Genomic DNA, 27,217 nt, shown 5'->3' with positions numbered 1-27,217 from the left:
GAACAGCCTTGGAGAAAGTCATCCCCAGAAACTCATTTGAATTTCATCCCAGAATGAGTAAAATGGTTGATTCCTTCCAAAAAAGAAATGAGGCCTGAATAAGGAGGCTTAGATGTTAACACAGTGAAGGTATTTTCATATCCCTACAGGTTCACAACCTGAAAAATCTCATTTTGCTGTGCAAGTTTACCAGTGCTAGGAGTAGATGTTTCTGGTATACAACAGACAGGTTTTTGATGTATTAGAGTATCAGAATGATGATGTTTGGATATTTCTGAAAACCCGAAGACACTGGTTAAGAAACACCTTAAAATATCACTAAGGGGAACTAAAATTGGAGATTCAAATTTAAGAAAAAAAGCAACTAAAATTAATTGCTTCTGTCTGCAGCTATTTCAAAAAGGTCAACATTTTTTTCAAGAGTTGTTCATAAGGAACAATATTTGCTGTGGAAATACAAAGAAATTGTTAATCTCCTCTTTCCATTCTGTATCTTAAGAAACGCCTTAACTTTTATTTATCAGGGTAGTAGTATAATGTGATAAGAGTTTCCAGCAATAAAGCATAATTTTTCCATTCAAACTTACAAAATAAATACCTACAGAGTTAAACATTTTATAATGAGTCAGTTAAATATAATACTGCCTCATGTTCTTTGGGCTCACCTCTCCAGATTCATAATCAGAGTCGATATATTAGGTCTTTGAGGAATATGTGATAAAAACTGTTTTCACAAGTATGTGCTTAAACAGAGAGTTTGTATTTCCATCCAATTTAATACTGAAATCCCAGCTGTTAGAACCTCATACACAAGTACAACCTTTCTCAATGTACATTAGTGATAAAGTAGTCTCTCTGTTACGTGTGTGAGAAGAGCAATGCAAAGCAAAAGCACAGGAGCACTTGCTAACCCAAGATGTTTCCCTAGGTCTCTAACCCAGCACACTGAATTGTCATTAAAGAAACACAGGTACTTCCTAAAGACCCTCTAGACCTGATGGGCTCAGGCATCTCCAGCAAAGCAAAGATGAGAATGTTTCCCTTAAATCGCTCTTGTCAAGTGTTGTGGGAGGTGGCAAAGTTAATGTGGGTGATAAGAAAGGAATGTGCTAATGAAGTACCTTGTTTACCAAAAGGGATGGTGGGAAACTACTGAAAAATAGTGGAAAAACCCTGGAAAACACTGGTGGGAGGAACCTGGGAGGATCCTTGGGAGGACCCGGGGAAATGGCTGAGTATAGATAAAATCCTCAGTTTAATAAAGTTTGTCTTGGCAAGGGAAGCCTGTGAGTCCATGAAGAGTACACCACAAAGTGTTTCAGAAATGATAGAATTAATTAAAGGAAGAAAATCTCAAGAAAGAAATTTCTCAATCTGTACAATTCCTTGTGTCTGTAGATGGTTTTGTGCTCAGCTGATGAGGGTTTTGAACAACCCTTTCAATAAGGAAGTATTAGTAAGAAAGTTAAAGCATTCTGTTGTGAGAAAGCTGATTCCCTTTAGATGATGCTGGCTGGACAATACATCAAGACAAAACCCTTCAACTAACAGACAAAAGCAAAAATAAACCAAAAGAGGGAAACACTTATTGAGCTAATAGAGAATAATCCTGCAGCTGCAGAGCAAAGCCACCTGCCCTATTTGTGAAATCATGATGAGTGTGAGGAACACAGAAAGATGAAGGATCTGGTGCACAAAACTGGACTTGAGTGGTGAAATAACCTGGGAGTGGGAAATGCTCAACAGGCATCTGCACAGCTCCCTCTGGAGGAACAAACCTTACAAAGAGTAACCTGCTTTCACCTGCGTGTCTTTAGCTTCATGTCAGGACACAGATGGAGATAGAAAGGCATTTAATCTGAGCATGGCAGCATGGCAACCATTTCCACTTGAGGTTTATTATTCAGGCAATTGTAAACTTGGACAAAAGATCATATTTCTTTCATATGGTTCCCAGCTGATAACAAAAGGGAGGTAAACACGAAAAGCAATTTTTGAAGGGACTTCAGATCTGTAAAAATACATTGAGAAAAAGAATTTTTTCTGCCAGACACAACTGAGATTGAGACTAATTCATCTCTCAGGCTATAAATGGTAGGTGCTAGCTTCAGGGCATTTTCAACCATCTGCCACTTGTTTTGAGGTTAATTTTACCATCTAGCACTTACCTATCCACTCCCTGTAATTTTGGAAGTTCCCTATGGAGCAAGAGAGACTGATCAGCCAAATATCCTGCCAGTTGCAGGACAGGCCCAGAGGAGTACCAGAGGTTACTCTCACCATTATCACTGAGGACAGGCTGGGTGGTTACACAGATACCTTACTTCTGGACAACAGAAGCATGGAGGTTAGGGATAAAATACATTATCCAGTCAGGTGCTGACTGTATGGAGGGAAAGGTCTCTGAACCTCTCAATAGTCTGAAATGGCATATTTTGTTCTTGAACTTAGATGCAGGAGCTACTGAAGCAACAACACCAGACATGTCAGTGGTCTGAATATCACTGTATTAAATTAGTTACTTTCTGGAGAAAGTTGAGGCTTTGCTAAAAAAGTTGAGTCCTTTCACTGCCTTCTTCATTATATACGATTTAAGGTTTAAGGCTGGAATGTTAAATTGGTACAGTGCAATTAAAATTATTCACATTTTAAACAACTAGCATTCAGTGTGAACAGAATCAGACAAGCTGAAATGTCAGAGTATGCTCTTGCTTTTCATTAAAATGCAGGTTTCTGAGAAATGACACGTTCTGAATGATGAGAAAATTGATATAGTTCCATTAGTTGTAAGTGCCAACTAATTGCTGACTGTATTAGCAAGAAATTAAATCATTTAAATAGAAAGATCTAAACCCAGTGTTCCATTGCACTGTTACTAGCCTCTTCAGTAGTCCTATACTTAACTGCTGGAACACTAACAAAATTTTAATGTAAGTAGGAACATTGCCACTGACTCAAACAAGACCCCCTTGCACCCAGTGTAACATGACCTCTCTCAAAATGAGGCAGTGCTCTTTCTGTGCCTCTGCTCAACAGAAATTAATTTTTTCCTTCTTCCAAATACATCAGTTCTTGTAGTTCTGCAGATTTTTGGGGGCCTGTATTATAGGTTTGGTGGACCCCACAGAGAGTCCTTAATCAGACATAGAGGATACATCTATATTAGCTTTCTTTGTTCTTCTTGTAGAAGACTTTCAATATTTAACTCAATATTCAAACTACAGCTAATTTTTCAAATTATTGCCTTTGTTTATTTACAGTGATGTTTGGTCGGATTTATAAATTTAGAATAAAGAAATGACAAAAAAAAAAAGTATATTGTATTGATTTAGGAAAGGACAAAGCATATTCAAAGTGAAGCACAAAATCTGGCTTTTTTAGCTTAGCAGGAGAAAGGCTGAGAAAGAACATGCTTGGTCTTTATAAAAACATTGGAATCTAAATACTGGAGTAGTTCTATATACTTTCACCTACTGAAAAATATTATTTCAAAGAGTAAATGCCTGATTAAATGTAGGCTGAAAAACAGATTGAGATTCATACGTCTCTGAGCGAGCAGGTTTCAGGAGATGTTTCTAAGTGGATTAGAGGAGGAAAACCCAGATGGCTTTTATGGAGGAACTCCTTGATGAGTTTCCAGGACATTTGGGGAGAAGCATCTCCTGACATGCCAATTATTTATCCAGAGGAAACCATAACAATTACCAGAGGCCAGAGGCCCAACTTTCCATCAGCTAAAATGAAGCAATGTTCTACACATCTTTTAAACCCCTCCTGGCATTCCACCACCTCCCTCTTCCGGTTTTTGTTTCCAAGCAGCTGAGGACAGAAAGTGAATGAAGGCATTGATAAGGTCAAAGGCTCATTTTTACCGCTAGAAATATTTGATTTTACAGTCTTTAACTGTGAAAATAAATATTCTTTTATCACTACTTTTGTGTGCAGATCACAGAGTTAGTGACTGTATCTGTGGACCACAAATATTATTGAGTACCATAACTTGATATTTTATTCCAAATCATGTTTCTTTAGCTATAATTGAAATAATAGCTAAGAAAGAGGTTCTTAGGCTGAGCTAACTGTTTTGTTGTTAAGCAGTAACAATTCCACTGATTGTCAGAGGAGGAGGTATTCATAAAATCTGTGTTCTTACAATCCAATGTTCCTCTCTGGTAGTTCAGCAGAACAAGCTCATCAGTTCTCTCTAAGGCACCTCCACATTTTTTGCCCTCTCTAAAATTCTTAGTTTAGTCAAACACTCACAGTTTTGCTACTAAGCTACCTGAAGCAAATTAAAAGGAGAAATCCCTTCATTAAAATCAAAATGAATCTTAATAAAGAGATTTCTCCTTTTAACTTGCTTCAGGTAGCTGAATTAAATCATGGAAGCAGTGTAACACTTAAGAAACTTTAGGAAGAATGAGTGCATGCAGCCACTACTCCCGACCCTCTCCATACACACGTGCACACATGCACACACACACACACTTTATTTATGGCTTTGTTTCCACCTGCACTGACATGGCTGGGAATTTACAACAGTGTTGAAAATGTTACAAGCAGTACCTCAGAAATTCCACATTTTACTGAGCTGTGTTATTATGACACATCTGTCAGGCAGCCAAATGCCCTGAAATTGATTTACAGCAACATCTATAAGAATATCTGAAGAAGAGGAGTAAACCAATGTCCACTTTTGAATCCAGTGTTTCAAAGAAACTTATGGTTGTTCACAACCAGAAAACACTAAACAGTATGGCTAGAGGGACATACACCAAATGTCAAAAAAAGGGAGAAAAAAAAACCAGGAAAAAAACGTCCATTACTTTTCAGACAGGAGAATAAACACAGCCTTTCCAGGCATTTTTAAACTTAGCTATTTAAAACACCTGGCCCTAAAAAAGCAGACCTTTTTCTTTTTCTTTTTTTTTTTTTTTTTTTTTTTTTAATTGAGGAAAATGTGAAGCTTAAACAAGAAGCCCACATAGGCTCAAAACTCCTTTGTGAAAGACATTATGAAAAAAAAAACAAAAAACACCTCATCAAATTTATATAATAGCTAACTTTGTAATTTGTATGAACTATGTGAACAAATCCCTGCATTTATGCTTAAGAATGTTTTGTGAGGAGAAAAGAGGTCCTACACTATTGAAGAGCTAGAAAAGTCTGTGTGAAGAAAAGAGGTAGGAATGCCTTTCTCAGATCCCTCTCCTCAGCCTCCATACCTACAATAACTTGCTTTTCTCTTTGATTCTTGAACCTTTTCTCTGCAAGACAGTAGGATGCTGAATAAAGCAGAGAAGTTAACTGATGAGATTTGGGAATGCTGAATATTAATATCATCATGCAATACAGGTTTTGTTTAAAGTTGGTTTTGGTTTGTTGTTTTTTTTTTAAAGTTGATTAGACAGCATAAACTTGAAGAATTTTCCTCAGCTGCCTTCTTTGAGACATGACTGTGTGATGCAGCCTTTGGTTTTCACTTCAGTTCAACAAGACAGATGATACTTGATACATGACAGGTGGTACTTGGACAGCTTGGGAACCTGAGGTGCTGTTTGAGATCTCCTGGAGCAAGGCATGGCCCAGAGTGGGGACTTCCCTGCCCGCAGCACACATGGCAGCAACTCTGGAGAGAATCTGCTTTGTGCTTGTTCAGAAGCAAAACCACTTTGGATTGCACAGAAAGTGGAGGGAATGATTTCCTTTGAGTCTCAAAGTCTAGAGGGACTGGCATGTTTCTAATCAGAACCCCCCCCCCCCCCCCCCCAAAAAAAAAAAACCAGAAAAAAAGACAAAACAAAAAAAACGTTAAGCCTGCTTTTTTACAATGATAGAAAGTTGTTGAGTCAGAACTGCTAAGAAGAAACAAAGAAACATGCTGTGCTGGCAATGAGAATCCACAGGGACCTACCAAATATGCGGTGGGGAGAGAACAATCAACGGTTCTGCCAGCACCAGTCTGCACTTGGTCTGAGTTGCCATGATAACCCAAATGGCTCTGCACCCTGTATTCCAGTTCTGAATGGAAAAGCAAGTATTTCAATTTAAAAATGGGAACAATTTTTCATCAGCAAGTAGTTTCAAAGTGAGATGAGAAATCAAAGTTTTTCTCTTTTTTTTCAGAATTCTTTTGATGTTCTGAGTTAGGAAATTTAGTAAGATGAGTTCAGTGGTTCAGCATCACAAGGCTTCTTTTTGATTTCTTTTTTTTTTTTTTTTTTTTAAACTATTTTGAGTGAAAATGCTATTTCAGATGAAACCGAAACTGAGTGTGCTGGAAGGTGAAATAGCAAAGTTGTTACAAGCTACAGAGCAATAAACAAACATTTTTTTAAATGAGGCACTTAAGAACCTCAGTTTACATTAAAGCATAATTTTATTCATTAATCTAATACAGCTTTCTGATTAGTCATATTTTCCATCATCACCATCATTTTACTACTTTGCCTACCGTGTGGCCACAGCTACATGAAATGTAATTCATTCTAAGGGCTATTTTACACATAGGTTTTTTTGTCCCTTTGCCAAAACCTGAGAGCAGATTAACTTTTCCCTGCTTACAGCAAATACCTACGAGGTTGCTGTGAGTGCCCCTGACACTTTCCATTCTTTAACCCACATGGAAGGCTGTGTAAGCTAATTACGAGGGGGGCCGTGTTTCCCCTCTCCTGAGGGAAGGTTAATAGAGAAAGAAGTTTATGCTAATAAAGAACACGATCAGCGTGTGGCAGAAGCCAGGCTCTGGGCAGTTGGCTGCTGTAACACTGATGCTTTCTTAATGCTGTTGGCACAGAGACCCACAGCAGGTAGCAGTGCAAGTACAGTTTATTTTAAGCCAAGAGTAGCTAGTTCCAGTTACAAGAGCTGGCTTGTTTATATATACTCTTCTACCACTTGCTCAAATAGTAGCTTCTTCATTGCTGGGCTAGTGAGCCACAGCAGTTAAAAACCCACTGGAAAAAAAAAAAAAAAGCTTCATTTGTTACGATTACTGTGTGGTACCTGTGGATCAAGTGTTTTTTTTAATTTTCTCTGGTTTTCAGCAATGTCAGGCAACAGTTGACAACGTCTTTCTGCATGCAAAAAGGTGACGAGCAGAGTGAGGAAACAGCTCATGCCAAATGAAGGACTGTGTCTTTCTGCTTATTTCTAAGCATATAGAGTGAGAATGAAAACCAGTTTCAAAACCTCCTCTAACATTTCTGGGGAATATGTGTGTATGTCCCCATATACAATTTTCCCTCCTTGTCAGTACTAATTCTACCATATAGGGATTAGGCATCAACAAAGCACCTCACTGAGTATCTTCAGTTCTACTCTGTCCTGAAGAAAATACCACAGGTGCCCCATCCAAGGGCTGGCAGAATGGCAGCTCTAACTCCTTGCTAAGCTTATTGAACTGTGTTACAAGAAGTAAATGTTAAAAGCTGTCCAAGTTACCTTGGACCAAGGAGACCGTTCAAAACCACTTTATGGTATGCCAGGAACTCCAGCCTTCTTCCATGCATTCACTATGGAGTATCTCTCTAGCTCTTACAGTAGCTCTGACTACTACCCTTCCATGAGCCATGCCAGCACTTCAGCAACACCACAGAACAAGATATGGGTGTCAAGTGCTGGCACATCTAAGAAAATCAGCATGAAATGCCACTCTTTGCTGATTAATGGAGGCTGGAGCCCCAAATTCGCCATGCTATAGCAACAAAAACTGGAAGAGAGAGGCACAAACAAAACCTAAAGATAGCAGTGTCAGTTTATCCATCTTCACTCTCTTTTATCCATTTTGCAACCTTCTTCAGTAGATTACTAAAATAAGTAGACTGGACACCAGGATAAGTGGCAAAGGTAGTTTCTTGAACAGCACTGTTCAAAATGTTATTTCAAATGGACGTATAATCAATACCTGAATTCTGATTGTCCAGCAGTGGACTCAAATGATAAGTCACAGCTTCTCCATGAGCATGGACAAAGTAAGTGCTGAAAGGAGTAAGATGTCCATCATCTTATTCTGTCAAGTAAGTGAAGTCTTAATTTCCAGTGCCATCACTTTTGAAGCCACAGGTTTTACAATCAATCGCCATTCATTTCAGAACATAAAGGTGCTCAGATTGCAAACTCCTGCATTGCAGTTGTTGGTGAACAGCCCACAGTCAACAATTAAACTAAGTGGGTATAACACAAAAGCACTTGATAGCTAAAAAGAGTGATCATGCTGAAGTGCTATCAGTAGTCCATAATCTGGAGTAATTTATGGGTTTATTCTCTGTTGTGTGGGAAATAACATCCTGAACTCAAGTCACAAACCTAAATTTGGTTTACAAGCAGTGAACTTAAATTATTGCCAACTTCACTCTCAGGTCCTGTTGTCCCATGGCATTGTTGACTCACATTGATCACAGACTTTGTGACACAGTGGAATCCAAAGACCACAAAACTCTGGGAAACTATGCATTGTACCAGCAATATTTAGCCTTGAACACAAACACAGAATAACAAATGGATCTTGTTTATTGTCTATGAGAAAAAAAGATCTTAGATACAGTAAGACATAACTCTCCAAATGACATGTTCTTTGGAGCAGAGCTGCTTTTGGCATTTCTGAGCAGAGATAAATAGATACATGTTTTGTGAAGAGCACGGGAATGAAGCTATTGTACTACAAATATATATATATATATATATATTTTTTTTTCCCTAAAGTCCTCTATCAAGCATTTTCTGCATATTGACACCAAAATCTTCCTGAAGCTGTGGTAATCCTGTCTCCTCATGTTTCCATTCCTCCAGCACTCAACTGCTACTACTGACTTAGTGCCTGCAGTTGCTGTGCTCTGTGAACTGAAGACATTTGTCCTACTCTGTAGCCACAGTGACAGGGCAAATAAAGACACTGGGAACAGAGTAGTGTGGGCTACCAAAGAGGGTCCCCAAAGGACATAGGAGCAGTACTGAACTACAAGAGCAAAAAAGCAGCATGGGAAATAGAAGAGAGCTCCTGTGCCTCTGGGTAAAGTGATAGGATGTGCACAGACGTTCTTTCAGCACAGCTACTGAACGCTAATACTTAGGAACAACAGCTGTGAGAAGCACTTTTCACCACACCCAAGTGAGCAAAGACACTATGGCTTTTATTCCCTGCTTTAACACCTCCCTAAAATACAATAGAAGAAGGTATTGGGCAAGCTCTTCACCTGAGTGAAACTTTAAGACCAATAAATGCACCTTGCTAGACCTGCTTTCCTCCTTTCACTAAACAGCCTGAGTCTCCATACACACACACACAACCTTATTTTTCCTAATAAAACAAATTCACACAGCTGCTAGACTAACATCCAAAACAATACACAAAGTTAGAAAAAACCCAACTGACTTCACAGAGAAGATATAATCCACTGAGATGTGCCACATCTCTGACAAGAAGTCTTGCAAGTTCCAAGTAAAATTTCTGATTACATTTTTACTTGAAATAAAGCACAATCCCCAGTTGTGGTTTTAGCTTATAGGGTTGGCAGAACACAAATGTTTGCAGTATAAAATTTGTGAATGTTTGATTGATCTTGAGTCTTAACTATTAGTTTTAAGCTTCTTAGAAGAATTTCAAGGAGTAAGACCCAAGAGCTCAAGAGATCCCCCAGACCCAAGTCAGAAATGTTTTGTGACACTATTAATAAAGTCCTCAAGTTGGAAACGTTCCAAGCAAAGCAATATTCTTCAGCAGAAATTTTGGACCTAGCTCTTTGCCACTGTAGCACTGTCAAGATCCATTTACAGTAAAGAATTGTGAATACTTAGGCATTCCTGATGCTTTTATGTGTTTGAAAAAGTAACTTCAGTTAAGAAACTATGCAGGCATCCCTCAGTGTCATCTCACCCACACCCTTTAGGTTATTTACTTAGGAAATGTTTGCTCCAGAGACATTCTGGTAAACAAGTAACTGTTTGACTGTCTAAAATCATTAAAATGTTATTCAGGGTTTGCAGAAACTATACTTCAGCAAACACCTGTATGAGTCTACTGGGGAAAACATTTTGTTATGTGAAACACCAAGAGGACACTGCCTTCAAAGAACATCTTATGAGTTTTAAGTGAGCCCATGACAAGATATCTGGTGGTGGTAGTCATAAAACTTCAAAATGTCTATTTTGCCACTCAGCAACACTTCTTCCTCATTCTAATAGTCTGGGATGCATCCCCATTGTACCAAAATACTATTTAGCCATCAGCTGTGTAAATATCAAACCACCAGCTCTCTCATGCCTGGATCTTCATAGGGAAAAAAAAAAAAAAAAAAAAAAAAAAAGTAAAAAAATTGTGAAGAAAACACTTGTAAGCCTTTAAAACTGATGTTTGGATAAATCAGTAGTCCTAAAAATAACTATTAAACCACTGCAGTGTACAATCTTGTAATGTACAGATTGCCACTGGATTTAAGCACAATCAGCTCACTGAACTTATACTGGCAGAATAGATGACTCAGGAGCATTTATTTCCATTTCTGGAAAGACATTAGAACATAAAATAAAATTTTATCACTCATATTCCTGTTATGCTAAATGAAACCCAATGGGAAGCATTTAAAATTCAGTCATTGACCCTAAGCATCTATTTGGGTACAGGGATCCTTGAAAGATTAGGATCTTTGTGCTCTCTCCTTCAGCAAGTCTAAACAAAGTATTTAAGGAAGACGATGTATGGGAAATAAATTATATTTTACTACTGTTTCTAACCTTCTCCCACTACAGAAAGTAAATTTTTTAAAGCTTTTTTTTTTTTTTTTTTTTTTTTTTTGTCTGGTTACAAATGTTATCATGGCCCCCAGCTCTCCTGCCCCTAAAAAAAAAAACATAGGGTCATTGGAGGGGGAGAAAAAGCAGAGTTATCAAGTGAATCAAATTTAAGATTTCTTGCCTTATTGACTTATAGCATTGTGCTTAACTCGGGGAAAAATTAATCCCTTTCAAAATGCACTTAATTATAATCAAATACCCATATCAATGTCTGTCACCACATCAGCACATCTGGCAGCAATGAAGACAAATTAACAATACGAGTCGGAAAATCTGGCAATATGAACAACTAAGGCACACAAAATCCATTCTCTACGCTCAGACCACCAGTGACTAGGATGGATTAACTTCCTGTCTCTAATACTGGCGCCTAAATTAAAGGGAAATTGCATTGCAATCTGGGTACCAGGTTTCTGGCTACAAACAGCAAAACACCCTTAGCTCAGCTCTACCAGGCAGTGAAACTTCTGCTTTAGTTTCAGCCATGATGTCTGTGATGGTCTGCTCTAACAGCTGCTTTTAATTTGGTTTTAAAACAGCAAACTGGCAGCCATGGAAGTTTTGCACCTTCAAAGCAGACAGATGTAAAACGCTGATGTCCTGTAATATTAACTTTTGGAGTCTTGCCTTTCTAATGCAGTGATGACAAGAAGATTCACAGCTTTTTATTTTGGTTTTCTGTGCCTACAGATGCCTACTATTTTAGAGTGTTTCCACTTAGTTTTAATTACCGTTTTATAGTAAGCAATCCTCCTTCTCTGACTTTGTATATTTTAAGTCGTTGGGTTAATTACTGCAAATTTAATCCAGCAAGAATTTAAAATTGCTCAAGTGGACTGAGCAGTTGAATCAAACACAGATCTTGTCTGTAAGCAGAAAATGGCAGCTGAATTAGGAACAGAAACATGAGTTAAACCAAAGAAAACATTATCTTGTACTTGGATTACCTTCTCATGGTGGGTGTGGAAGCAGCTGCAGAAGCAAAAAAAGAGGGAGAAAGGGTATGGGAAAGCAAAGATTCGGACATGCAATGCATATTTGGCAAACTCTTAACACTAAACTACTGAGAAGAGACAGCCAGTGCCTTTTTTTGTCTTTTATTAAATAGTTTGATATGGATTTATTCATCTATTGTGTGTTCCCTCCATCAGATGCATGCACACCACAGCCTTGGGTGCATGAAAACTGAGGATATATGCACAACATCTGACAGTGGGAACTCATTAAGTGAGATACTTGCATGCTTATTTTGGTAAAAATAGTTTCAACCTACCTTAGCAGCCACCAGTAGTCATGGCAGGACCCCACCTGCCCTTAAAAGCTGTACATACATAACACCAGAGATACAAGTTAAAACAACCAACAAAAGGCACCCAACAAAAGACACCTACTTATGCAATATTCCACCATTTACAAACAGAAGTCACACTTCTCATTCTTTGTACACTAATGTGGGTCAGAGACCACATGGCAGCATGTTTTATTAAAAGTAATGTGCAAATAAGATGCATGATACCTGCAAACAGCATGGAGTTTCCATTTATAAAAAGGTACAAGTAACAGTACAAAATTTGATTACTACTCATTTCAATAAAATGAAGTCTGACATAGAAATACATATGCTGTATTATTTACACCATTAATTTACAAAAGATATTATTTGCATAAAACAAAGCTATAAAATAATTAGAAATTTAGTGTTTTTATAAGGAGTGTTTTCCCTGTATAAAAATGTAGAGCATTTTGGCAATTAAGCTTTATTTGAATAAAAATGCATTTATTTGTTCTGAATTCATAGCATCACATGGTTTCTTTCTTCGCTTCTTCCTTTCCTTATTCCCTTTTTAAATAAAATTCCATTCTGAGGTAGTAGTAACCAAGTATTTCTTTGGTTTCAGAAATCAATGGCCAGCCCAAAAGTAGCTATGTATCCAAATCACAGGATTGGAAAGTTGAAGTCCTAAAGTTTTCAAAGGAATGTTTGTAAGTATAAATGCTGTTTTCTCCTCTACAAACTGTCCTTTCCTTTCTATCTTCATCTGCCTCTGCATCAAAGTCCAGTGAGGCATGAGAATTATTATGGGAGGTTTTTGGATGGCAATTTGTTGGCTGTCTACAACTTGAAAGAGAGTCCAGCTGAGGCCTCCATAAAGGCTTTCCAAATGTTCCTGAAAGAGAAGTAAATGAGTAACTAAGTACAGAAATATTGCTGTTAACAGTTTGGTGTCTCACTAAGTGCTGTACGGTGTATTATAAGCCAAGGACCAACACAAGCAAAAGTTCACCAAAGTTAGATTTTGCTTAACTGTTATTTTACCCCTTAAAAGAAAACATCCATGTGATCACAAGCATAAGGCAAGATTCCACCACCTGAGACATTAAAAACATTTCCAAAGTAAATGTAGAGCCACACACAATTTCACTACTTTTGTTTTCACGACAACTCCCAAGCTAATTTTTCATTGGGGACGGTGGTGAGGGGAAAAAAAGGCAGGCACAGAGAAAACTATAAACATATAACAAGACACTTTCTAATGTGAAAGTCAGAAACAGTCACCCTGTTTGATTTTTCAGTGAACAAATGGCACAAGAAATCTTCCATGAAGTTCAATAAAAAAATAAAAAAACCAAAAAAACCTAGGAAATCCAACATTTATAGGGTTATGAAGCATCCTCCCACTGTACAATCTAAATGCTAAACCAATCTTCTTCTGGCTAGCATCTCCCATTAATAATAGAAGTTTCACCAGCCAAATTCTCCATTCACACCTGTTCATTTCTTTGCCCACAACCGGTTAGAACAGATGTCACCCAAAAAGAATTTGGGATTTCAGTTGAATCTTTACTAATTATTGGCATTTACAAGCCACAAAATAATTAGTGCAGTTGTCACTCTTCCCACTGGGAAGGTGTTAGCATCAACCCCTCTGCAAGAAGTGTCTTCTCTTTTTTCAAAGAAAGGTTTGGCCATTGTAAGTCAAGTAGTTTATAAGTGACACCCAAAAGACTTATTTTCAAATGACAATGTGTCACAGGCTGAATTTTAAGAACTCAGTTTTTATTAATAACTTGAGTCTACAGTCATGAATAAATTTTGCACCCAAAAAGCCAGACTTTTAGTTTTACTTAGTTGCTAGAAGCAAAGGTTTCAAGTAAAACTGTAATCTGAGAAGTTACTGAAAATGGATTTGGACAAGGTCCACAAACTGCAGAGCAATTTTGCTGTTAAAACAGTATGAAAGGATGTGTCTCACAGCACCAAAGCTACAAATTAATCTTATCTTAAAAAAAAAAAAAAAAATTACAAGCTGTGAACTTTGTCTTGAAAATTGACATCACTGACAATTCCAGCCATCATCTTCATCCACAACTAAAGACAAGAAATCTATCAAGACATCTTTCACAGCCACCACCTCCAAGACCTAACCATAGGCTCTTTGGGGGAAGGGTGCTAATAATTATGAAGTGTCAAAGGCAGAGATCATGCAACTTGGTGGGGTAGTAGCTCAGCAAACTGACAAAAAAAAGTGGCTCTGCATAAATTTTTAGGGCAGAAAGAGGAATGAGCCCTCAAGGTTGCATTATCTCCTGCAGAACTACCTTCTGCTGCAGATATGTGGTAAAGCCCTATCTGCAGAGTCCCACCAAAGCAATAGTGGCAGGCAGCCAGGAGAACGTGTGTAGTCCCCGGGCCTCTGCCAGACGTCATGGCATCTGCAATTTTCACAGTCCAAACATCTGGCTTTCAAAGGGGAAAAGCTTCAGACCTTGTACCACCCTCCCTACCCCTAAGAACAAAGAGCCCAGTGATGCACATTCCTCCAGGTCTCACAGAGCCAACAGACCCAGGCCTTGATCAACCATGCTGACACACCAGCCAGTAGACAATCCATGGAACCAGGGATGCACTTGATGCTCAGATATCATGGGAATGAAAGCAGTATGTGGCTTCAAGTGTGCTTAAAACCAAACAAACCAATACCCAAAACTTATTGAGATTCAAAGGTAAAGCAAAACTTCCCACCTTCCCCACACCTCTCCCTGCAATCTGGAGCAAATCTGTAAACCCTGAATTAAGCTTCAGGATCTCTTTTGTCATGCACACTATGAGAAAATAAGACAAAGGAGGGGCAGAGAGGGCTCACTGGGTTCTAACCTCATGCACTGGATTTCAAGTCTCCCAGCATGCCCTGAGTCCTCCTGGGACCTTGTACATTTTTTGCCTGACAGGTAGAATTCTGGCATGCCCCAAGTTTTCTAAGGTGTATTTAAGTAAATATCCTAATTTTAATGGAATCTAAAAGGTAAGAATAACACCACTGATGAGATTTTCATCTAAGTATTAGGTATTAAGATCTCCTGGTAATCTAAATATGCTCATTACTCAGTTTTACTGTAATAACTTTTCTGTTCCTGAATTTCAAACATTTGGAATAGTGTATCTAATGGTCCTTAGAAGTCATGTTTCCCTAGAAGCAGAAAGGGCTCACATATCCACAAGTGAACCATCTCCCTGGACTATTACCTTTGACCTGAGGACTACTTTGATGTGCGTTAGTTATACTGAGGACTACTTTGATGTGTGTTAGTTAAGCTCCAAGCTGCTGCCTTTGGATAGGATAAAGCCCATTTCCTGGGTAACACCTGGTAGGAGCCAGAGGGCACCCCGAGTTCTGGGGCATCCATCTGTCCTCATGCACTGCAGCAGAGAGAGTAAACCCATGTGTACAGTTCAGTTTTTAGGGCCTTAAGAATAGATACTTCAGTATTGCAAGTTATTCAGGGGAGGAGAAGGGGGGGAAAATAACCCAGAAAGACAAGAACAAAAGTCATGGACAACTCTCAAACTGCCTTCCCTCAGCCTTTCCTCTCCTCTTTTCTGATTTGGTTTTCCACATGCTGTATTATCTTATCAAATTCATGGATACTTGCAAAAAGAAGTCCATGAAAAACTGCACAAAATTTTTTTTTTCACAACTCTAGGTATGTGAGGATTTAAACACTTACACAAAATTACCTATTATAAGAGTGCAATAAAGGAGCTGAGAAATCAATTTTGTTTAGTGTTGGAAGTAGGAAACGAGACAGCAAGGACATCATCAGGTTGAATAAAAACCAATAGGTAGAACATACCCATAAAAGTGCTGTTACTGATAATAGGTGAGGGTTCCAAACTCCTGTTTAAATCAAATGTGTCTGAGTTCAGACTTCTGCTTTTTAGTGCATTTCCTTCATTTTGAGTATAAATGGAGTTAATCAATTTGCTGCTTGTAGCCTGCATCCCAATAATGCCAACACACTGGTCAAAAGGATCTTCCAGTGAAGGAGCATATTGACAGCATTCCTTTTTCTTCAAATATCCAGACTCATAAGGGTCCAGGCATGCTGTTCTTTGGTCAGGGCTACAACCTAAAGAAAGTTAAAATTGTCATTATAGAAAATCATCTCAGCAAGAGATCAAATTAGGACTAAAAAGCAACCCTTTCCCCTCAACTTACTTGAGCTGTATGCTTCAAAGGCCTCAGAGCCATATGTGTTTCCTTTCAGATACAATGTCCCTGAAGTCCCAAGATAGTGACACAGGAATGGATCTGCAGCACCCTCCAAGTCTGTTTCACTGCTGTTATCTAGATGGCAAATGCCTTAAAAATAAAACTGATGTGTCAGTGTATGGGCTTTTCTTAAACTTCAGCTTATAGTTTCTTGAGTAAGTTTTGTTCTGTTAAGAACTCCATCTGTTCCATTCAACTTAGAGCTCAAGTTTAACCTAACCTTTTGATGAGAACTCTTAATTCTAGCAACTGTTCCAACAAATTAGCTTGACAGAGAATGTGTCACACTGTGCACCATTGTATGTCCCTGGATAACAGAACAAACCCAACCACGGGGATCAGAGCCAGATCCTTCCTTCAAAGCACTGGAAACCAAGTTGATGATGTCATGCAGACATCTTTTGGAGCACAGAGTGCTCCAAAGAGAAAGTCCCTTGTGGAAGAATCTGAGGGATTCACGGGCTGCTTTAACAGCTACACTGAGACTTTCAGCTCAATAGTTCCTAAAAGCTGTGGATACAGTCTTTGGCTCTTGCTCCACAAAGAGGCTGCTCCTGTCACTACCCTAGCATTGCAGAACAAATCTCACCACAGCTCCATTCCCACCTGCCCCAAATCCTGACTGCATCTCAACCCCAAATCCCTTCCAGCAAGAGCAGGGTTCCTTTTCCTCCCTAACCCAGGTATGTTCTCAATTCTCAGGGACCAGTTATATAAATATTAAGGACAGCAGCTTTTAAATTGCAATCACCTTAAATCTTCTATTGACTCAGACCCTAATGACTTTTCCAACAGGAAAGTTTAATCAGTTTTATTATACTAAATTTACAATGGCACTACCACCCATCCCTACATTCCATTAAAAACCTTTCCAAGCTGCAACAGAAGAAGACATGCTGTTGTAATTTCTTTTGAATGCTCTTGTTTTGGAAATGTGATCATCAAGTTAAATTTACCTGGGAGACTAGAGAAAAACTTCATGATTTAAGCAAAGCAAATCACTTGTATCAACAGAACCAAGCTTCTGTTATTATCTTGCTGAAGCAATCCCAAGCAATAAACTTCACACCTTCTTTTAAACTTCAGTGAAGATGTCTCTACAGTGTTATTTCTGTTAGTTAGAAAAAAATAGCCAAACTGCAACTGCTCAAACAACATGGAATACCTGCTTAGCATTTTACACCTACCATTACTGTCCTTCTGCTGCAAGAAATACCCTCCTACAGAAGATGTGAGGAACTGATGATGACTGCCATTTTCTGATGAACCATATCCATCCTGCCTCTCAGCCAGTGTCCCCTGGGATGACAGGTAGCTTGGAATGTCAGCAGGCAAATTTGTTTCATCTGTGCGGAAGGAAAGCACACACAAAAGCCATCAGCACACTTCAGAGTTTGTAGGAGCATTTTTAAACTTGTCAGCAAAGTGCTGAAGGTAACAAGTAATTCACTCGTCTGACACTGAGTCAAAGCACACAAATGTTCCTACAATAAGGTCATTGCAAAGCAACCACAAACTTTTATTTTCTCCTTTCCGAGGCAAGTTTTCAGTTTACGCACCTGTATTTGTGATGCTGCAATCTTCATTTCTTCTTCTGGTGTGGTAGATGATGACCACCCACACCAAGGAAGTGCCCACCACACAGCAAACCACAGCTATGATCACGATGCCAACTGTGGCCCATCCATCATCATCAAGTGATGGGGCAATGTTTTGAGGGGAATCACAGGTGGGTGTAGGAATTACATTAAGACGGATGTTGCCTCGTTCTGTTCCAAGTGTATTAGACATTTCACAAGTGTATTTCCCAGCATCTTCTACATCTGTATCCACAATAATTAGCAACTGATTGCCTGCAGCAAAGAAATGTCTTTCTGTTACCACGAGAGGGCTGTCATCCTTAGTCCAGTTCAATCGGGGTGGAGGGCTGCCCCCAGCAATACACTGCAAGACAGCAGTTTCACCTTTCGTTACAGTTCGATCCAGCAAAGGCCGCAAAAATGATGGAGTTTCTGGAAAGGAAGCATAAGCTTTATATTCTACATGACCTTGCAAGAATGGGAACATGTCCCTTTCCTACATAGTTCATGAGGAAAAGCTAAATTAAATACATCAGTAAGGCCTAATGAAGCTTACTCTCATTCTCAGAGAAAACACATTCAAGGTATTTGAACTTGGAGCCTACAGATTACTTGCCAATTGATCAGACAGACCTATATGCTTGATTACCTCAGACAGTAAAAAGGCCAAATCATACATGATTAAGATTGCAGGCAACTAGATTAAAAATGGTTAATAAAACATCAGGAAATTCAAAGTTAAACAAAATCTCCCGTTTCTAAACAAAAGTAGCAGCCCCCTTTCTTCCCCCCTGCATAACAGACATAATGCACACACTGAAAAACAACACTAAAATTTACTAATTTTCATCATAATAGTGATTGTGTGCTGGGCCACATATTTCTAATCTGTATGTGCCAATACAAATTACAATATTTTTATTTCTATAAGCCAATGATTTCAGAGGTGTAGCAAAAGCTAGATAAGGAGGAGGAAGGTGCCCTGAAGACGATTTATCTTTCAACTAGATGTTGCAAAGAAGAATCATTGGGTTCAAAATCAGTAATTTCTGAGGAGAAGCAAAGTGATTGTATCAAAACCAGTGTTGATGGAGGCAAGACTGGAAATTAATATTTTGGTAAGAGTTTGACATTATGGAGAGAAAGCAAGGCACACATTTTGGATATCTCCTATGAAGAGAGGCTGAGAAAGTTGTAGAGAACAGCCTGTAGAAGAAAAGCTTCCAGGGACACCTTACAGCAGACTTCCAGTACCTGAAAGGGGACGACAGGAAAGCTGTGGAGAGACTTTTTTAAAGGGCATGTAGCAATGTGGGTGAATGGTTCAAACTGGAAGAGGGTAGATTTAGGTTACACATTAGAAGAAATTCTTCACAATGAGCATGGTGAGATGTTGGAAAAAAAATCACCCAGGGAAACTGTGGATGCCTCAGCACTGACAGTGTTCATGGCCAAGTTGGGTGGGGCTTTGAGAAACCTGGTCTAATGGAAGGTGTCCCTGCCCATACAGTGGGGTTGGAAGTAGATGACCTTTAAGATCCATTCCAACCCAAACCATTCTAAGATTCTATGATTTTAAAATTGCTCAGCAATAGTTGTACTCAAGGAAACTATGTCATCAAGGATTGCCAATGTCTTACCTAGTACTGTTAACGTGGCATTAGCTGAAATGCTTCCAGCAGTGTTTTGAGCTGTACAGCTGTAAACACCTGTGTCCTCTATCTTGACATCAACAATAAAGAATACATCATCTTCAGGCATCACATGCATGCGCCTCTTGCGTGCTGCAGGAAAATCTGTTCCACCATCTTTCTGCCAAGCAATCTGTGGGACAGGATGCCCGACTGCAGCACATTCCAAACGTGCCATTGCCCCAGCACGAATGGTTAAATCCATGGGGATCTTCGTAAATGAAGGCAGCACTAAAGGAAAGTAAGTGACACCAAAAGAAATAAATGAAGCATACTTTTTTTTTTTCCCCCACAGACAGCATATTTTTAATACAATTCTTGGTCCTAAAAATGAAGAAGCATACAACCTAAATTTATCAGTATCAAATAAAGAGAAACGACGGAAGCTGTGAAATATGTGAGACTGCCTAGATCAAAATCTCGTTTCTGCTAACAGCCTCCTACATGACATTTCCATAATAGCTTGAAACAGAGTATACACTCACTTGTGAAGAAAAGACTAATCTTTTCCCAGGTTGTTACATAGATTTTGTCAGAGTTACTATGAACTGGGTCTGTTTTTAATTTTTTCCCATGCTATATATACACTGGCCAAAGGGGGACAGATATAAAAATGAACAGGGACCACAGAACTAGACACATGTTAAGAAATACTCTCAGCTTATGAAGGGATCTTCTAAAAGACATAGATGATGAGAATGGAAAAACTCTGTTTATAAATCTTGATGAAAATCACTCTACTTCAAGTCCACAAGGAAGAAGTAAAATACTTACTGTTTACTGTAAGTTTGGCTTTGACAGAGTAGGATGAACCAAAATGATTTGAAATAACACACTGGTATTTCCCCTCATTACTGAACTCCACATTGCGCAGTCGCAGGATGGTGGTGTACTCCATTACTTCACCTCCCTGTGCCCTGAGGTGTGCATAATTCTCCATTTCAGCATCTTGCAGCAATTCATTGTCTTTCTTCCATGCAAAAGTCATTGGGGAATCACTGCTGCTGGCTGCCGAACACACAAAACTCAAATTGGTGCCTTTGATTGCTGACTGGGTTTCTGGCTGGACAGTGATCTGTGGTTTAGGAAAATCATCTGCACAAAAGGAAGAAAAAGTAACAAAGAGGAAGAGAAAAAAAAATGTATATACGTGAGGCCCAAGGACTTTTTAGAAAGAGCTTGTAAGCCTTGTTTTACAGGTTTGAAAGAAGAGCCAGTTAAGTATTAATAAAATGGGTATGCCATGTTTTCATTTTAAGTTTTGCTTGCCTTAAGGCATTTAAAAATGCCATATTTATGAGTTTATTCTGCCAAGTAATCTTTTATTGAAGAGAAAGCATGTTTAAAAGCAGATTGTGTGCACAGTTTGCTCAAGACCAGCACTAAAGAGGAGAGAACTACCTCCTGACATCCATAAACTATCCTGAATGTTCCTCATGAAGCCTGCCCTTCATCTTTACAACACCTCAGGCTGCTGTGAGGTTTTTCTTTACTGAAAGCATAGTTCTTCTGCCATCAGAAACTGCAAGTTAAAGTGGTGGGTTTCCTTTAAAGCCCCCCAAATATCCCCAAAACATGTACAAAAGTCATTGTTCCAGAGATTTGTGGCTGTTTGATCCACCTTAAAACACAGCAGTGCTGAAAATCCCTTATGCCAGGAAGCACACAATTTCAAGACATTAGTTTCTGGAGATCCCTTTGCTATTGGAAAGTTACCTGAAAATTACCATTTTGTGAGTTTTGAATGCTCTGCCAATTGCATGTACCCTGTATGTAAAAAAGGAGTTATTGATTAAATAACTCCCAAAAGCAAAAGCCTTAGTATATTCCCAACTTTCCTATAAAAAACATCTCCTATCTCCTGAGAAAGACACAGGCCCAAACTTGACAAGCACAGCACGAAACACCCTGGGCCCCAACTTCTTACTGCAGACCCTTCCTGAAGTGCAGAGTGATGGTTTTACTTAGCCCCTTTGCCTCCTTGTCTCATCTCTTTGGGAACAATATACCAGCATCAAAGTGTAATTCCTGTGAAGAATCTCTCCATTGCATGTTACAAAAGAAAAAGGGATGTGCATACAGCCTGAACCTGAGTTGTCTGCAAGACACTTTCAAGTCTGGAGCTGTGCTCTGGTGAGAGGGCAACATGGATTTCTCAGTCTGGGACTCTAAGAATCAGCCTTAAGAATCTCCCAAGAAAACTTTTTCACGCTTCAGATCATTGTTCCTCCATGAAAAACTACACCATTTGCAAATTATGTGGATAGTTAGCCCTGTGCAAAGCCAAATGAAGCAAAAGATTTAAAATACTTAAATTAGACTTGTGAAAAGATAGAATATACTTCATTCCAGTTTCGTTTTACTATAAATGGGATAGTAAAATATTTGAGTATTTAAGTTATTTTGCAGGAAGCTTGGGATGAAATGGTCACTCAAAGAAGATACTACAGAATATAGAACACTCTAGGATAAGGCTGGCACTGTGTTTTGTCTGAACAGAATAATTAGGGACTGTATTTGCATGCATGTTTCACAGAAACATACATATATATACACACACAGATACATAAACACATACAAAGACTGTTTCTGAGAAATATACTTCTCATTCTATAGAAGCCACTTGACTACTGTTTAATAGAAAATAAACTATTCATTGCCTAGATGGTACTCTTTTAGCATCTCTGTATTAACTCAACATAAATAATAGTAAAGCGTCTATTATCTTTTTTTTCCATTGTTATCATTAGTACAGAAATGTCTCAATCTGTTTCAGTTTGAAAGACATGATCTTAGCAAGCACAATTTACACAGATTTTCTATTTTTTTTTTTTTTCTAAGTTTCACAGATAAGGAAACCTTGCCTAAGACATGCCTTCCTCTTATAAATCTAGGATGACTGCAACCTATCTCACAGCTCTTTTAAAAAAATCTAACTTGGCATGATTTGGCCAATGTATCTACTCAGACAAATTATACATAACAGATTATTTATTTTTATTTCAGATGGGACACACTTCTCTTGAAAATTCTGCAAAAGCAAAAGCAACCACTGTAAACTTCTAAGAAAAACTGTGTATGCCCAAACATCTAATGATGAGGGCACACTCTCAAGACTTAATAAACAGTAAAACACTCATTGTTATTAAGATTCTAGTTACTTTGGCATAACAACTACTTTATGTAAGAGAACTAACAACTTAATCTTAGTACATTCCTTTTTGCTATTATATCTTTAAGATTTTGAAATGAATTCATTAAAAATGGCATTCAGCAGCTAAAAGAAGGATCATGATCCCCTGTGGCTTAGGAAAAAAAGATATATATTTAAATCCCTTAATTTAATGTCTTGCCAGAATGAGTTTCTCATAAATAAGGACGTCTACTTCATATATACTACAGAAACTATTGAGTAATCTGTAATTTCCTGCACTTGTGTCAGCTTCTCTTTTTCAGCAGTAGCTATATTATACCCTATTCACTCATTACTTAACATTAACAAATTACACATTTGACTGTTAAAATTAAGCAGTCGTGTTTGCCATGAGAGGAAAGTCACTAAGACAAATGTTTACTGCTTTATCTCCAAAGAATATAATTTTCCATAGCAAGAAAAATAAAATATATACAACAAAAATACTAAAATCCAGTGAGCTTTTAATTTCCTAATATTTTCAAAGTTCCCACTTGATATATTCGAGTACTCAAACACACCCTTAAGTGCTTAGATTTACTCTGCTTTAAATAGAGAGCATAACATATAGGTGATAATGAATACTAAACACAGAGAAATTTCATTTTTTTAGGTGGATGCTATCTCTTCAAGTTCTCAGGTCTCAGTATTCTTCCAGCATTTACTGTGGCAAACTTAAATTTAAAATGCCAATAGCAGAAGTATGGCAATCAGGTGTTTTAAGGTACAGTTTATATACAGACAACAACTTACATGGTCCAAATAATTTTCAAGTTGACAACAAGCACGCATAAAAAAGGCCAGAGCTGAGTCCAGTATGGCTGGTTTGCCCTCATGTTTTCTCAGCTCTGGAGTAACTTCAAGACTGAAGTAGTATGAAAATAATTTACAAATAATCATAACAAAAAATTGCATCTTAAGTTTGACAAAACATCTCACTTGTGATGAATTATCTAAACAATATCTATCTTTTAAATAAACACACATGCCACCACAAACTACTGGGCTTTGCCCCTTGCATGCTATGCTATGTACTATGGAAGCAAGCTGTACCTGAAATAAAAGTCAGAAAACACTCCTCATATCACACAAAGCCACAATCTTTGAGCATCTACACCACCATTTGGGAACAGAGAAAGAACTGTCAACAAATATTAAATGCTCTCTATTTTATCAGAGAAGTCAAAACATATTAAAGAAACAACAACAAAACCCAATGCATTCAGCAAAATTCATGCTATGGAATGAGGAATAGAAGCTATACTTACCACAGACAAACCCATCCAGGCTGACAGCAAAAATACTTCTCCCTTTTAGCAGCTGCGGGTGGGCACAGCTGGCATTTACAAAGCTCTGAAAGTTATTTTCTGACATCCACTGTGGTAGCCATTTCAGCTGGCAGTCGCACAAGAGACTTGATGTGTTTAAGTACCTAAGAAAAAGCAATTACATTCAAAGCCTGTTTGATCAAGAGATCAATATGAGCATGTGTCAGCAACAACAATAAATTTTTAGGCTAAATAAATATATCATAAGAGAAAGACAGCAATGTTATTTAGCTCAGATGTGGTGACATATGATGTCACGACCCCTACATTCTACAAAGTGGATGTTATCCTGAACCCTGAGCTTCTGATAATGAATATGAGTATAGGCAGTCAAGCATGTTCCTAGTTTCTTCATTACAAAACTACAGTCAGGAGTAGGACACAGAGAGTGGGCGTGTAGGAAAACAGTCCAGAAGGGAGGTCTGGAAGATAACATCAAAAAATTCTGAGACAATTTCATTCCCATTTCAGCCCAAATGTATCTTGGGGAAGGCATCTAAAAAGGGGAGTGAGAAGATAAGAATAGTCAAGTGCTGAAATAGCAAGTGCAGAACTGGTTATCTGCTTACCTGACCTATGTGAATAGCTACATTCACAGGGGGGAAAAAATACCAAAGCAAAGAGATACCCTGTGAAGCTTTTAGAATCATGGAAATAGGAAGAGTTCTCAGTTTTGGCTTAAAGAATCACCCTTAAAAAACACAGTAATACAGTTCCTCTCTTCCAATCTTATCTGTTTTTGGTAGAAAAGCAAAAATAACTCATGATTCCAGGGAGTGAAATAGCTTTAAAGATAAATGAAGACATAGCGATTCTTGATTTTTATTTTTTTTTTTAAGAAAGGGAAGAGCATCTCTGTGCTCTTTTTTTCACACTAACACTGAATGGATGAAACCTAAGGATGCCAGCTTACCAGTTTACGTTGAGATGAAATAGGGTTTCCTCCACTGAAGTTCTAGCAGCATTCTTGTTACTCTTATGAGGCAGAAAAAGTACAGCATTTTTTGCTGTGATGCAGTGGGTGCCTGTCATATTATTTTTAGATTTACTCTCAAGAGGCCTCAAAATAAAATTACTAGATGGGAATTTAAACTAAAAAAACCTCACTTTATCTTTCTCAGACATAATGGATGCCTACCAAGAGTCTCAAGAAAATAAAAAAAATTTAAAAAACCAACAAATCTTGAACACTTATTTCATTGAAATGTTCAGTGTCTGGTATCTTGTCTGGTATCTGTAGCATCCTGGAGCATTATTAACCTGTTATTCCATCACATCTGATCACTACTGCAATCATCTGTATCATTCCCTAATTGTTGGCACTGTGGTCCCACAGCTTCTCTTGTGCCAAATGTAGCATTTGCCCTGCAGCTGGCTGACTGACTTCTGCAAACTGATCAAGCAATACCAGCAGATCCAACTCAAGGAAGAGGAAAGGCAGAAAACACCTGGCAATGGGTAGAAGCATGGCTGCTGTTTTCTAGAGCAGCTGCAGCTATGCCAAGATATTGGTAACAAAACTGAACTTCGAATGAACCAACTATTGCCTAGGTAAAAGAAAGAAATCCTTTACTGTGTGAAGGATCATACGCTGAAATAACCTCCCCAGGGACATGGTGGAGCCCCCAGCACTGAAGGTTTTCAAGAAAAAACTGGACAGATTTGATTATCCAGCATGCTAAACTCCCTTTTGCCTGAAAGCTTGGACCAGATAACTTTTTGAGATCCCTTCCAACCTGAGCTGTTTAATGATTTTATTCAGTAGACAGGGCTCCTTGTTACTTTCTCTGTGGCACTCAACATGGACTAACACCATAAAATGAAGTACAGAGCCAGCTGCTAGGGTGATACTTGATACAAATCTGGAGAACACAAATTAAAAGCTTCAGAAAGCTTCTGCTCATAATGAGAGCTGCATCTTTTTATTATTCTTTAGTTTGTTGACAGATTGTGCACAGAGCATCTCGGGACAATAGACCTAGCTAGAGAAGGCTGATATGAATAGAGGAGACACAAGATGTATGCAAGAAGAGAATTAGCTGTGCTCCAAACACAGGGGACAGTGACCCTGATCAACAGAAAAAGAGGACAAAAAGCCCCAAAAACTGTCTAGAAGAATACATTCTTCCCAGTGACCGCTTCATGACTTCAGTAAAGAAACTGCACCTTTGCTACTACAGGATAGAAGAACCAAATTACAAGTACTGACAACCAGGTCTTTACAAAAGAATTACAGCACTGCATTTCACTGGTCCAGTAAGTTTTAGCTCAGCGATAGCACTGCTGATCTTATAGCACATTACATCAAAGTCTCCCTCATCTAATACCTATTAGAGATCAGCCAATATAAAATAAGGATTCTAGACACCAAATGTAGCAGAAAATGAACACCTCTTATCCTATACTCTCTATCTTAAATACAGTCATCATATGAAAAATAACAAAAAACCCAAAACACTGACATACCCTTTTTACATTACTTCAGAGATTACAGTGGGAGTCTATCACTGCATCAGGGAACATCTTACAAGGTTTTCATTTATATGGTTATATATATGCATTTAATTCAGGTGATATCTTTAGATAGAAACTTACAATTCTTTGAGTTTCTTCATTTGTGAAAATGCATTTCCTTGAACTGACATAATTGCATTGTTACTTAGATCTCTAGGAAAAGAAAAAAAGAAAAGTAATATTAGAGGAGGAAAGAGTAAATTTTTGAACAGAATGAATATAAGACTCAAGGAAGAGTCTTCTACCTTAGCAATATGCAAAGGATCCTCTATAGCTCAAGAAGTAAAGAAACAGGATGAAGGAGTTTCACAGCATGCCTAATACTTAACACTTTCCCCATTAATTTTAAAATTCATATTCAGCTTAACTCCAAAACACAAGAAACACAGAATGTTAGATAATCAACAATGTTAGGGGTTGCAAGGGACCTTGAAAGATCATTGAGTCCAACCCCCAAAGAACCTTCTCAAGATCCCAGTATCAATGAAGGTAAGTGTATTTCATTAGTTCATTAGAAGTCATAAGTAAAATTTATTAGTCCTACATTTATTTCAATTATTATAGAAAC

General features: G+C 38.2%; 1 protein-coding gene across 1 annotated transcript in view; it reads right to left on the bottom strand.

Annotated features, from left to right (window-relative positions):
* Positions 1 to 12,226: 12,226 nt before the first annotated feature.
* LRIG3 (leucine rich repeats and immunoglobulin like domains 3) overlaps positions 12,227 to 27,217 on the bottom strand; it is a 43,073-nt gene continuing 28,082 nt past the window's right edge. The window contains exons 11-19 of the mRNA XM_071733520.1: positions 26,731 to 26,802; positions 24,076 to 24,239; positions 20,389 to 20,709; positions 19,564 to 19,845; positions 17,903 to 18,355; positions 17,531 to 17,689; positions 16,290 to 16,433; positions 15,925 to 16,200; positions 12,227 to 12,959 (exon numbers count right to left, since the gene is read on the bottom strand). Of these exons, the coding sequence (XP_071589621.1) occupies positions 12,715 to 12,959; positions 15,925 to 16,200; positions 16,290 to 16,433; positions 17,531 to 17,689; positions 17,903 to 18,355; positions 19,564 to 19,845; positions 20,389 to 20,709; positions 24,076 to 24,239; positions 26,731 to 26,802 (2,116 nt within the window). The 3' untranslated portion in view covers positions 12,227 to 12,714. The remainder of the gene's footprint in view (positions 12,960 to 15,924; positions 16,201 to 16,289; positions 16,434 to 17,530; positions 17,690 to 17,902; positions 18,356 to 19,563; positions 19,846 to 20,388; positions 20,710 to 24,075; positions 24,240 to 26,730; positions 26,803 to 27,217) is intronic.

Source organism: Heliangelus exortis, chromosome 1, assembly GCF_036169615.1.
Source record: "Heliangelus exortis chromosome 1, bHelExo1.hap1, whole genome shotgun sequence".
Classification (NCBI taxonomy): Eukaryota; Metazoa; Chordata; class Aves; order Apodiformes; family Trochilidae; genus Heliangelus; species Heliangelus exortis.
This window is presented reverse-complemented; position numbering and strand designations above follow the sequence as displayed.